At 33.3% G+C, this 13,773-nt stretch overlaps 1 protein-coding gene across 1 annotated transcript; it reads right to left on the bottom strand.

Annotated features, from left to right (window-relative positions):
- Nucleotides 1-757: 757 nt before the first annotated feature.
- On the bottom strand, nucleotides 758-11,827 carry LOC131953748 (AFG3-like protein 2). Its single transcript, XM_059317100.1, has 20 exons — nucleotides 11,652-11,827; nucleotides 10,600-10,744; nucleotides 10,376-10,457; nucleotides 9,946-10,114; nucleotides 9,644-9,718; nucleotides 9,315-9,439; nucleotides 9,129-9,201; nucleotides 8,749-8,855; nucleotides 8,553-8,656; nucleotides 8,087-8,223; nucleotides 7,740-7,893; nucleotides 7,254-7,383; nucleotides 6,583-6,680; nucleotides 6,185-6,295; nucleotides 5,868-5,983; nucleotides 4,629-4,709; nucleotides 4,336-4,455; nucleotides 3,879-4,073; nucleotides 3,376-3,490; nucleotides 758-2,460 (listed from the first exon to the last, which is right to left on the bottom strand). Exons 1-20 carry the CDS (start codon nucleotides 11,730-11,732, stop codon nucleotides 2,369-2,371), a joined length of 2,310 nt encoding a protein of 769 aa, XP_059173083.1. The 5' UTR covers nucleotides 11,733-11,827; the 3' UTR covers nucleotides 758-2,368.
- Nucleotides 11,828-13,773: the final 1,946 nt, after the last annotated feature.

Here is a 13,773-nt window from a genome sequence, read left to right as displayed (position 1 = left end):
TTAATCATTAAATCCTATACTATATATAAGTGGAGACAGGCTAAGATAAAAAAATAGACTACCTTCAGAAAATACTTCGACAGCTATTGGCTGCTAGAGTTTGTTACTGCTTAGTAATTATTTATTCTTAATAATTTAATATTTATCAGTGATATTTGTTCACATTTTACTTTTTGAGAAAAATTTAATAAAGTGATTTTAAAAACTAATTTTAAATGCACTTTGTCCATTTTATGTGATATAAATTTTATAAATATTAAACGCAATTTAGATTTGTTTCTACCGTAGCACTTCTAGTGGATCTCCAATAATTAAAGCCTTTAAAATTTTAGTCTAACAAGGTATTAAAATAGTTGATATAAAAAAAAACCAATGTATAGTTTAATAGAGACAATAGCTAAGGGGGATCAACAAAGATGCTAATGAATAAAGGCAGATATTAAGTGGAGTGAATTGTAGGTCTACAATCGCAGTATAAATTAGCATCATTACATTTCAAGGTTGGGCTTAATGAAATATGTTTGTATTGGAAAGAATATACATTGTACTGTTTTTTAAAAATCAAGACTACTCTAACTTGTTATGTATTTACAATTCCTAAACACTTTATAAACACAGTCATAGTCCCTGCTCCTAGTTATGTATGTGTATATTTATATACATACAGTAATCAGGAAACTGTTAAATCCTTCCTTCATTCCAATCCCTGAATTTAAAAAAAAAGTTTAACAGAAGTAAGTGAAAACAAACACTGAAAAATTTCTCCAAAAGAATTTCTTTTACAAATCACTTGAAAGACATGTATCAAATGACAAGACAGCTATAGTAAACAATGCAATTGTATGCCATGTTATCATAACATAAATCTAATGTAGTTGACATACAAAAAGTCTAAAATAAACCTTATACATTATAACTAACTCAAGCATCCACATCAATCTTACAATATTAATATGGCCTATAATTTTAGTTAAACAATCATAAGATTGTTACTTTAACATAAACAGTTGGCTATGCCGTCAAGGATTAAAATAATGTAGCCATTGTGTGAGTCATGCTAATAATATGTGAAAAAAAAATTAACACTTGTGTGAATAGAGCTCCTGATAATATCTTAACAAAACAAAAACATTACACATGTGTAGATAGAGCTCTTCAAAATATTTCAACAAAAAAAAAAAACTACAGTTATGTATGAATAGAGATTATGATATTACAACAAAAACAATATTTGTGTGGATAGGGTATATCTAAAAAAAAACATTGTGTGAACAGAGCTAACTATATTAAAAAAAACTCAACACACAATACAGTTGTGTGGATTCAGCTCATCATGATGAACCCCTTCTCTGCACTTGACAAGTATCTTATACTTTTATTTATAACCTGAAACTCCATTAACTTATGATGTCTATGTCCCATCACAAGTATAACACTATCATATGGTATTGTCAGGCCACTTTGCGCATTGGATTACCAAATCTCCCATATATTATTACCACTATAATTAACTCAATATTTATTTTGCAATAGATAAATCACATATGGTAAAGAAGTTTGGCATTGAATTCACTAAAAACTTTGGATCTAATTCTAATGCTTATTTGTTGATAAAATAATTGAATTAATTAGTTAATGAAACAGTAGGCAGAAGAGGGAAATAGAAATAGAAAATATGCAAAAAGTTGTGTGTTAATTTGTGGGGTCAATCTATGATGACAGCTTTTATCAGACACACTGTGACAGTTGTATGGACAGAGCTCATGATAATCTAGCACTAAAGTACCCTAGTTGTGTGAAGGAGCTGAAATGACTCACCAATGTATTATCACTAAAGGTAAGTTTGTATACCAAAAATAATATGTATAAATCTTTGACAAACACAACATCTAATCTGTTTTTAAAAAAATTAATTACACAACATTTCCTCTTTACTTTTTTTTAAAAATTGTTTACTGAAATGGTCCAACACATTCATCAGAAAGACTATTTTTCATCAAGTATGGCTATGTCAAAAATCTAGGATTATTTAATGCTATACATATACATTAATTATTAAATGTTTAGTTAGGAAATATTTCAATTTAATACATACTAGGGTGTTGATTAAACTAAGAAAATAGTTGACAAAAAAAATGGATGAATTTTTTTTCTAGAAATACATTTTTTGATGTATTGAAATTTTCTAAAGTTAAAGATCCTCCTTCCTTTCACTAGAGACATGATAGAACAAAAGTTGTGTAACTAATTTTAAAGAAATAATATTCCAGCTTTGATTCTGAACTCAAAATTTCTATATTAAACACAAATAGTATACACATTTTCCAGCATAAATAAGGCAAACACAAAAAACTCCCATTTACACACACTAAGATTCTAAAGGATCAGCTACTTTTTTTTCCTTTTCTTTATTCCAGTTTTCTAGGCCCTTTGGCAATGTGGTGTCTTCCTCAAATGAACCTGCCAATGGAAAATAAAATTAAACTATCCTGTATTATAAATCAGTTTAATAATTTATTTTTTCACCTTCCAACTTTAGATGTATCAATATTACCATTTTCTTTCATCAGCGATTTTTTCTTTAACCCAGCTGTTGATATAGTCATTTACTCAACAGTGACATGATAAATCACACATCAGCCACATGATAAATTACCCATCAGCCACCTGATAAATTACCCATCAGCCACATGATAAATTACCCACTAGCCACCAACTAAATTACTCATCATTCACCTGATAAATTACCCACTAGCCACCTGATAAATTACCCATCAGCCACATGATAAATTACCCACTAGCCACCTGCTAAATTACCCATCATTCACCTGATAAATTACCCACTAGCCACCTGATAAATTACTCATCATTCACCTGATAAATTACCCACTAGTAACCTGCTAAATTACTCATCATTCACCTGATAAATTACCCACTAGCCACCTGCTAAATTACTCATCATTCACCTGATAAATTACCCACTAGCCACCTGCTAAATTACTCATCATTCACCTGATAAATTACCCACTAGCCACCTGATCAATTACACATCATCCACCTTATAATTTTTAGAAATAAAATGTTTTAAGCCTGTAAAATAAGGACCTGCAGACAAAAAGGAAATTTCCATTCCAGACATGACAGCCCACAGGGCAGATCATATTGAGTTTCTGTTTCTTAGACTTCAGCATTTTATGTTACCAGCATTAACTCCAGTCAACTTTACTTTCCCTGACTCAAATCTGGGACAGACTCATAGGAACCTGAGTTCCCAAAGCCAAACTTGAGATTTTTAGGTGATAAATCAACAGCTATACATTGCAACCACACAGAATAAAAAATATTTCACAGCTAAATCACTTGTAACTACAGTACCTGTGCCAGCAACAAACTCCTCATACGTTGACTTCTCAGCAAAAGGCCTCTTGCCTAAAAGTTCAACCATATCTTCTTTGTCAAGTTTTTCTTTCTCCAATAAACGAAGAGCAACCTAGGGTAGAAGACAACAGAGTAAATTGCTCTTGATACACTAAAGTACATAAGCCTGATTGTATACTTTTTTAACATGTCAAAATTTTAACTGATCTGCTAGACACAAATCATCTTCTTTTCCTGTTTGTACCCAAGACACATGGGGCAATGACCTTGCCATTCAGTGAGTAATGTGATCAGCACTATGCCCAGCCACCTTTGTTACCTTAAGTGAGTTAGGTACCCATCAGAGCTGGGTGGACTCATGGATGTTCTCTTGATTTGAACTCATATTCTAACTCATGTTTTTCGGGTTAGCAGTCTACAGCTAGGCCACACTGTCCCACACTGGACACATATAATTATGTACACTTCATTATTTTAAGACCTCGTCACAGAAAACTGACCTTTTCCACATCGTCTTTATGTTTTTTCAATAGCTCCAATGTCCTCTGATAGGCATTGTTGACTATCTGCCTGACCTCTTCATCAATGAGCTGTGCTGTGGCCTCACTGTATGGTTTGGTAAAGGACATCTCCCCTTGTTGGTTCATGTCGAAGGACAAGTTGCCAACTTTCTCATTCATCCCAAACATAACCACCTGGTCATTGGAGTATCATTAAATCAAACAATATGCAAGCAGGGTTTCTTACAGATAAATTTCTTCAGGTGGGGGGAGAGAATAGTGAAAGCATACATTTCTTAAATTTAATATTTTTAAAACTTTGACTGAAGGCAGGGAGGTGATGTGCTTTCAGTTACCCCCCCCCCCTTTCTTAGAGAGATTCCCAAAAAACACTGTATTCAAGAACTATAAAAATATTCTAATATTAACCAGAATAAAATCTTGTAAGATGGCTGACCTGTGAGTATGCTGTCTGTGTTACTTTCCTCAAATCATCTTGAGCTCCTGTTGTCACTTTATTGAAAAAAACCTGTTCGGAAACCCTACCACCTAGCATCATACACATGCGGTCTAGAAGCTAAGAAAATAAAATGAAATTTGTAATTTAATATTCTAAAATAATTAATTAATGTCAATATAATATAATAAATTGATCAGTCGTATAATGTTTATTAAATATCTTGTAAAGAAATGGTTCAATAAAATATGCACTTGATTTAAGTAGATTTAATTAAATGTTTTGCAACTAACCTGTTCTTCCGTGTATAAATATTGTTCTTTTGGTAAGTACTGAGCATACCCTAAACCTTTACCTCTTGGAATTATGGAAACCTGAAGTATAAAAATTACAACTTTTAATTACAATAACCTTTAAACATTACAGTACTTTCAGATAAGATACACGGAGAAGCAGGAATCTAACATTCAGCTAAAGACAATACAATAATAGGAACAGCCAAAATACAAAAATAATTTCATGATGTTGGTATCCATTGGATACCTTTACTAATATTTAGGAAGAGACCTACGATACGCTTCTCTTTATAGTCATTTAAATAGTAGTGTATTATTATATATTTAAAGAAAATCATTTATTTTCTACTTTTTAGTGCATTATTACATAAAAGCTTGTTATTAAAATGTATTTTTATGAAATTTTTCAGTACTTTAAATTTTTAAAATTTAAAACAGAGTTGCCTGACTAAAAACCATTGCACACCTTATGAACATGATAACGCATGTATAATTGTGAGGAATAGTTGGATAAGCCAGCCTACTAATTTGGACACAATTTTAATTATTTAATAAAAAATTAATTAGGCATCCAATTAAGTCAGATGCTATGTCAGATTGCATTGTCTTCACGTCTTAACCCACGTGCCAACTTTGAAACGAATCTATCAGTTAGAAGTGCCCGAAATTTTTGTTAAAGCGTTTTGATCTATGACGACAGACTGACCACAGAATGGACGATGATGAGTTAAATAAAAGCTTGTAAAAAAAGGGACATCTGTATCCTACATCCACCCAAGGTATAATACAGAGTATCCTGAGTCTTACTTTCAGCAAAGATACAGTACAAAGCAACCAGAATCTTACTTTCAGCAAAGATACAGTACAAAGCAACCAGAATCTTACTTTCAGCAAAGATACAGTATAAAGCAACCAGAATCTTACTTTCAGCAAAGATACAGTACAAAGCAACCAGAATCTTACTTTCAGCAAAGATACAGTACAAAGCAACCAGAATCTTACTTTTAGCAAAGATACAGTATAAAGCAACCAGAATCTTACTTTCAGCAAATATACAGTACAAAGCAACCAGAATCTTACTTTCAGCAAAGATACAGTACAAAGCAACCAGAATCTTACTTTCAGCAAAGATACAGTACAAAGCAACCAGAATCTTACTTTCAGCAAAGATACAGTACAAAGCAACCAGAATCTTACTTTCAGCAAAGATACAGTACAAAGCAACCAGAATCTTACTTTCAGCAAAGGATCAGCATGTTCCAGAAACCAGCCAGTTACTGCATGTCCAGCCTCATGGTAGGCAACAGTTTTCTTCTCATCTGGCTGTAACACCTGAGTTTTCTTCTCTAAACCTGATGGTGGAATGGTGGAAACAGATACAGCTTATTTTCTCACATCAACAACAAGTACTCTACACATGGTAAAAAGATAACCAATGTTTCAAATAGTCTACATGAAAATGTAGAGAAAATTATATTAAAATCAGATGCATTTCCCAATCTAAAAAAAAAAAGGTACAGAAAATTATAGTACAGTCAGGTGTGTTCTCATACCTGCAACAACTCTCTCAATAGCTTGCTCGAAATGTTGAATTAGAATAGAAGTGTTCAGATCTCTGGCAGCTATAAGGGCTGCTTCGTTACACACGTTAGCAATATCTGCACCTGCAATCACAAGTATTTGATGGAGAGGGTTAATGTCCTTGTTTTAAAAATATTTCAGATTATTTTTGTATTTCTGATTTCAATTTTTTAAAAATTGACACACCTTTGTTGGTGTTTTCTGAAAAAAGGCACTGTGTATAGAGATTTATTTTTACTATTTTTATTCAGCCTTAACTGTTAATGTGTCGATGTTGAATCCTTTGCTCAGCAGACCAAAACAGATGGCACATTAAATATTTGTAATTTTTATCTCAAACAGTTGTAAACACATGTTAACGCATGATCACCTGAGAAGCCAGGGGTTAAAGCTGCCATTTTTCTAGCTAGATCAGGAATAGGGACTTCAGTTTTAAGGTTGCTTAGATGGACTTTAAAAATAGATGCTCTGTAGATGAAAATAGTAAATCCCATTAATAAATGTCATAAAAAGCAGAAGCATTGCTAAAATTAAAATAAGTAGTAGATTTTCAATTACTAAATTATGTAACTGTGATGACGCAAGGTTGCGTCGGAGAGGTCAGGTAGATAGCAGAAACAGGCTACAGCGAGTTGGTCAGAAAGAGACCAATAAAAATACGGGAACTGACCAGTCACGTGGGACGGTCAGCTGACCACTGAGGCGTGGGGCAGTACAGAAATAGGCCGGAGTTGATAGGTAGCTAGTGAAGAGTAGAGAAGGTGTTAGGAAGCAGTCAGAGACGGTCGAGATGTGTAGGGCTAGGTAACAGTTGATAATTAGTGAAAAGAACGGTCAGATAGGTAGATCTAGGAAACGGCAGACAGTAGTAGTAGTGGAGAGTAGAGAATAAGTTAGGGAGAACTTGATTTTAGAATTTCAATAAAGAACATTTTATATTTGAACTTGAACTTGTGTTATTGGATTCGTTCCACCTCTTAAAAATCCCTACCCTCACAGTAACTAAAGTCTATTTGCAAGTGGTTGTTACTCCTGACTTACCTCCCTTTAATGTCAGGTAAAGGCACATAGATCTGTCTGTCAAACCTGCCTGGACGTAGTAAAGCCTGATCTAGAATGTCAACCCTATTTGTTGCTGCTAAGACTACTACACCGGTCTGTGTGTTGAAGCCTATAATAATTTGAAAAGCAATCAGTAAGACATGTAAGTTTATTAGCCAACTGGGCTGTCTCTAAAGTTGGAGATTTGTTCCCCTACAGCATCTAAATAAAACAGAATGTTAAAGCCTCCCATTAAAATGAAGTCTCAACTTTCCAGACATGTTCTCCCTATTTAAACATATTTCAAGTATACTGAGTAAACATACATCTTCACTTGTATTTTTACTTTAATGTTCAAAGTATGTCGGAAACCTGACTGGTGTGACATCATACACAGAAATCCCTATTTAAAACTATTATACTAGGAACATTTCTATGATACAAAGAAACATGATACTCAAAATAAGACACAAGACTTCCACCTACCATCCATCTCAACTAGCAGCTGATTTAAGGTATTTTCTTGCTCACTGTTGCCGCCCCAGTTGCGCCCACTCCTCTTCCTACCAACAGCATCAATCTCATCAATGAACAAAATACATGGAGCCTTTTTGCGAGCAAGTGCAAACATATCTCGTACCTATCAAAAATAATAAATAAAATAAAAATAGGGATAATATCCTCATTGATTAACTTTTTCCCAGCAGCTTAGTAAAAGATTTTTTTTATTTAGCGTAAAAATAAAACTAAGTTGCATTGGTTAAAATAAACGATGGATTTTATTAGCAAATAATAAAATAATTTTTAAGTAACCAATTACAGGTCACACTTACCCTAGAGGGCCCAACACCAACAAACATTTCCAAGAATTCAGAACCTGATACTGTAATAAAAGGAACATTGGCCTCCCCGGCTGTAGCTTTTGCCAGGAGAGTTTTACCTGTACCTGGTGGTCCAGTTAACATTGCACCTGGTGGAAACAATTGATGAGTGGTTTTTTACTGGAGGGAATTTTTATTTTATATTAAAGTAGGGGACTTTGATTTCAAAGCCAAGTTCAAGTCAGTAGACTCGCAAAGTCCACCCTAACGTTAGGAAAAGTTAAGGCGGCTGGGCTGACCACACTATCCCTTCATATGCTGAAGTCACAGAAACAGGTGACCTCTACTTCACTTGCCCTATGGACCATCAGGTTTGAAAAGGAAACTTTACTTATTTCTCATTAGAGCTCTGATCATATGTGGCACTTTGATTTATTACCAAACTTGACACTAATATTTATATTTCTTATGCACTAACCTTTAGGAATTTTGGCCCCAAGATCTAAATACTGCTGTGGGTTTTTCAAAAAATTAACAAACTCCATAATTTCAAGCTTAGCTTCCTCACAACCAGCTACATCACTGAAAGAAAAAAAAAATGTGAGAAAATGAAAAATTTGAATTCAATGGATACAAAACAAAACTGACCAGAAATCAAAATTCCTTTTATTTACCTGAATTTAACACCAATATCTTTCTCTAAAACTTTAGCAGTTGTTTGTGAAAATCCAAACATGCCCCCTGATGATCCACTTCTGCCTCCTCCTGCTTTTCCCAAAGGCTGAAATGTAAACAGGCTTTATTGAAAGTTGGTTACATCATTTTTAGCAAGACATACAATACCCACACCCTTTACCTTGGCTTTGGTTAGTTAACAACAAAAAGGTCAGTAGACCAACAATGAGTTATTCAGCTATTCACAATAGCTATCATAAGATTTTATCTTTGTTTTTCGATACAATTCAATTTTATAGCTACCTTTAACTCTGACAACAAAACTGTTATACTACTAATAGTCAAGGAAATAAAACAGCATGTAGAAGTCAACACTTACCCCTCTTCGAAAAAACCAAATCATTACGGCGATCGGTAAAACCCAACTCATAGCATTTAACAAAATGTTACTCCTGAAAGATTAAAATGTTTTTTCTAAAAATTGCAACAAAATTACAGAACTTGTTATGAATACAGGAAATGGGTAACTTATTTAAAATTTGACTGATAGAAACAAAAAGCATACCAATCTCTTTCTTTCTTATAAACAACTGTGATAAAATTAGAAGGCTCTAAATTCATATCCATCTGGGCTTTCTCTAAGTTTCGTTCAAATGTTTCTACACTGCCAATGGTGAACCATATTGTGTGCTGGAAAAATAAAAACACACAGACCCATCTTAAAAATGAGTGCCTAACTTGAAGTAAGAATATATTACTACTGTGGAAAAGTGTGCTGGAAAAATAAAATACAAAAAACACCTACCTTTTAGGTAACGATATAATTCTAATGTGGGAAAAAGTTATTTTCTAATATGTTTCAGGAAGTAAAATTATATTTTTAAAACAACTTACTGATGAATCAATTTGAGTACCAGGCATAAACTTGACACGAACCCATTTATTGTTCACAACTTCTACTTGCTCAACCTATGTTTTTAATTTTAAAAAGTTATTAATTAAGGGAAAAAAATGAAAACTTTATGTATAACTCAGTGCACATAGAGGCATAAAGTTTGGCTATAAACTGACAGATAAAGTTAAAGAATTAAAACAATTTTTGTTGGGCTTAAAACAGACTATTTTCTTGGTTTTCAATTTATACATAAAAAATTAGTTTTAACAAAGATATAAAAAATAAAAAAATAAACTCTCACCATTCCACTAGAAAGATAATTTTGGAAGAATTCTTTCATAGTTATTTCTTTATATTGATTGGAGAAAATGGAGTAGAGCACCAGAGCTCCTCCAATGGTACCAAATATAAGCATTTGTTTATCATCAGGCAGGCCAGGCTTTTTACCCTTGCTGCCTCCTCCACCAGAACTGCATAAAGAAATAAAATCTTCAACTAAAAAAGGATTATTATTTTATTTATTCTTTTAAATTATAAAATTAAACTGGTAAATTAATTTTTTTTTAAACTAAAAAAGTATATTTAAACTGATAACATTCATTAGCTTTGAAGTTTTCCAAATTAAATGCAATATTTTTAAAAAATATGTATAACAATAAAAAAACAGCCAAAAAGCTTTGATATAGTATCTTATACTTTGTATGTGTGATTTTTTTTATGCCTTTACTTACCTATTGTACTCATAATCTCCAATTTTAAATTTAATTTTCCACCCTGATTCTTCCTGTGGTGGAGTCTTTGCTTGCTTAGCATCTGTCAATTATTAAAAAAAAACTGAAGTCTTTTCTATGTTATGTACATTTGCATGCAGATGTTGTACATTACTTAAAAGTTAATATAAGTACTTAATGCAAACACAATATTTAACAATATTTTAACAAGAAAAAATACTGACCTTTTGGTTGTTGGGTGGGATCTGATTTTGGTGGTTTTTCAGAAAAGTGTCTTGCTTGAATATCAAGTGCAGATAATTGTCTAAGTAAACTGCCAGCTGTGGTGTGACTTGTTATCAAAGAAGGTTTATGGGATCCCTGTCTCAGCTGTTTACATAGATACACAACAAAGGTAAGCACCAGACCAATGAAAGATTAGCATAGTAATATAATATAAAAACTGATTGATACAATTACAATAAAATAATGATAGCTGTTTTTTATGAGGTTGTTTAATGTTTGTTACAGTTGACACACTATTATAAATCTTAAATTGAATAAATTCTAATAGTTGGATAAGTCAATTTTTAAAATAATGTAACCAATTATAGATACTATATCTAAAGAAAGGCTATCATTAACCAGGTAGAAAGTAATCTTTTCCAGGTTTTTCAAAAACATGGTTTGCGGCCTGTACATGTTTAAGTTTACTATTTTTTTGTGTTTGTATATTTTATATAGGCCTTTATTGTTTATGTACAAAATGCTATGTCATGTCTGCTTGAGGTCTGGCTTGGAAGTTTGTTCTGCTAACTTCTAAGGCAATCTAAGGATTCAGCCTGGCTGGAAGTTTTGTTCAGTGCTATGCTTTAAAGCTAAACTACTATAAAAATAAAGGCTGTTTTGTCAATGATCTTTTGTTTTGGGTTGGGAAGGTGGGGGGGGGGGTGTAATCATAATGTCATCTGAGAGCCTGAGGAGTTCAGACTAAACTAAAAAATATAGAGTGACTCAACAGTATTATTTTTTGTTAGGCCTGCTCTAGATTCTGAGAACAGAGGTAAAATGTATCTAAATAAATAAATAAATAATAAAAAGGCTAACAAATTATAGATCTAGGCCTAACTAAATCACAGTAAATATTGTAAATAAATATGAGTAAATGATGCAATTTGTATTTTGTATTGAAGCGATATAATTTTTTATTTTTAACACAAAAGAACGCTAGTCACTGACTTTGTTGTTGCAAATTAAATTACTAGAAATAGCCTAAATATTAATGAAATCAACATACCAGTTTACATAAAAAATTTCTTGTTAGAGGTCGCAATAAAATATCTGCTTGATTTGCTTTTCCTATAATTCGATACGCCATTTTAGAAATAAAAAAATGATAAGACAAAATGTGTTTGTCCTTAAGTATTTTGTTATATCATACCCGTTACTTCAAACTTTTATATATACGGTACAGCTAGTTGTCAAAAACAAATTGAGCTAGCCGAAACGCACGAACAATATTTATAATAGCCACATATGCTTTCTGTCCATGTATGCGCTTGGCCTACACCAGGACCGCTATAAATAATGCAAAACACCATAATACGCAGTTTAAAGAGTTTCTTCCAGGCATCTCTTATAAACCAACAAATGGAATGTGTATAGAGAACAAATACTTTTAGCTGTGTCCGCCCCCCCCCCCCCCGGAAATTTTAGTCCTCCCCCCCCCCGAAAATTTTCATATATATGCTTGTTATTGAAAAGGCTACATTTTTATCAAAGTTTTCGCTTTTATTGTAAAGGAAATCGCACTGTATCGTTAAAAATACATGTTTGTGTATGTGTGCATTAGTGTGAAAATATTATAGCTACTTTACTTAAATTGTTTAATTAATTTATTTCAATATTTAAACATCTAATTATTGCGAAGTCCACGTCAAAGTATTTACTTAGCTACTTGTCAAGATTGAAACAAATTGTTTCTGTAGAAGCGGATGAAATTCCGTTAACAAGTTTCGGCCCATAACGGACGAAGTATTATTAGGAACCTTTAGACATGTAAATTTATTTTCATTTAATGTAGGCCTACCTATTTCACATACGACTGGTTAGGTTATAACGTTTTAATCCTTGACGTACATTTTCAGACTACTGTTAAATTTCCGGAAAGCGTTTCCCTACAAGTTGATATCTCCTAGCCGAAATCATTTAATTAAAAGCACCGAATATAAAATCACTACTAAAATTTACAAATTTAAGTATGTGATTCGGCTATTATCAGTGCTAAAAATAAAGTAACGCGGAATTTAGTAAGATGTGAATTCTTCACTAGGTAGGATGACACCCAGTATGGTAGGCCAAACTATGTAATAAAACTATTGTTCAGTTGATGTTTCGCCCCCTTCCCATTTACAAACAATATTTATGCTTACATATTTTATAGTTTAATGAATAATTTAGTTAGTTAGAAAAAGCAGATTTCTCTTTAAAGTAGTCAATTTTTCGTTGTGGTGTCATCAATTTTGGTGTTGTTATCCTAAGTTTTCGATGTGCACCCCCCTCAAACTTTCGATTTGCACCCCCCCCCCTCTGGTGTTGTTACCCTAAGTTTTCGATGTGCACCCCCCTCAAACTTTCGATTTGCACCCCCCCCCCCCTCAAGTTTATCTCTATATATTTTGCTATTTTTGCTTTTGTGTCACCCCCTAAATGGTGTCACCCGGTGCGGTCCGCACCCCCCCCTCGCTACGCCCCTGCGCTATTGTGAGAGCTATAATACTTTATGAGTTATTCTATGATTTGAGCAAATTTGACGTGGACGTGCTGTATGGGGAGGTAGGGGCAGTGCTTACCCCGGAGCAGTGGCGTCGCTAGGTAAGGTGTCAACCGGTGCGGCACTTCATGGTGTCACACCCCACCCCCACGCTACACACGCCAAAGGAAAAAAAAGTATGTCGAGATGGTCAATGTGTACTTATAATACTTTTTAACTAATTATCCATTAACTGAACAGGCAAAAAGCATTTTTCCTCTATATATTTTTCATCTTGGTGTCACCCTCCTAAATGGTGTCGCCCGGTGCGATCCGCACCCCTGACCCCGCCTCGCGACACCTCTGCCGGGAGAGGTACCTGAAATAAACTCAGCATTGAGGTGAAATAATCTAATGAAACGATTGCTGTCAATTTGAAGTAAAACTGGCATCTTGAAAATAAAAACAAAGTATGTTTGCCATCAGAGTAAACCATTTATAATTTAGTTTATAATGCGGTAAAAACTTATTTCAAAACTTAAATGCAAGTGTTCAGTTTATTTGTGTTTGAGTTTGATGTTGATTGTATGCATATTCATTATTCTTGAATGATTTTGAGTTTTCTTCTTAGAATCTAGATCTAGATCTAGATATTTTTGGTATTCGG

This window comes from Physella acuta, unplaced genomic scaffold, assembly GCF_028476545.2.
Source record: "Physella acuta isolate Inbredline_101_S28 unplaced genomic scaffold, ASM2847654v3 ptg000945l, whole genome shotgun sequence".
In the NCBI taxonomy this organism is placed as follows: Eukaryota; Metazoa; Mollusca; class Gastropoda; family Physidae; genus Physella; species Physella acuta.
Note: the sequence above shows the minus strand (reverse complement) of the source record. Positions and strands in the feature narration are given on the sequence as shown.

Excerpts from the sequence above, each read along its gene's own strand:
- LOC131953748 (XM_059317100.1), bottom strand. The coding sequence starts at position 11,732 with ATGGCGTATCGAATTATAGGAAAAGCAAATCAAGCAGATATTTTATTG. Across the intron at positions 9,440-9,643 it reads GTACTCAAATTGATTCATCA|CACACAATATGGTTCACCAT; the intron begins GTAAGTTGTTTT and ends TTATTTTTCCAG. Across the intron at positions 8,856-9,128 it reads TTTGGTTTTTTCGAAGAGGG|CCTTTGGGAAAAGCAGGAGG; the intron begins GTAAGTGTTGAC and ends TTTACATTTCAG.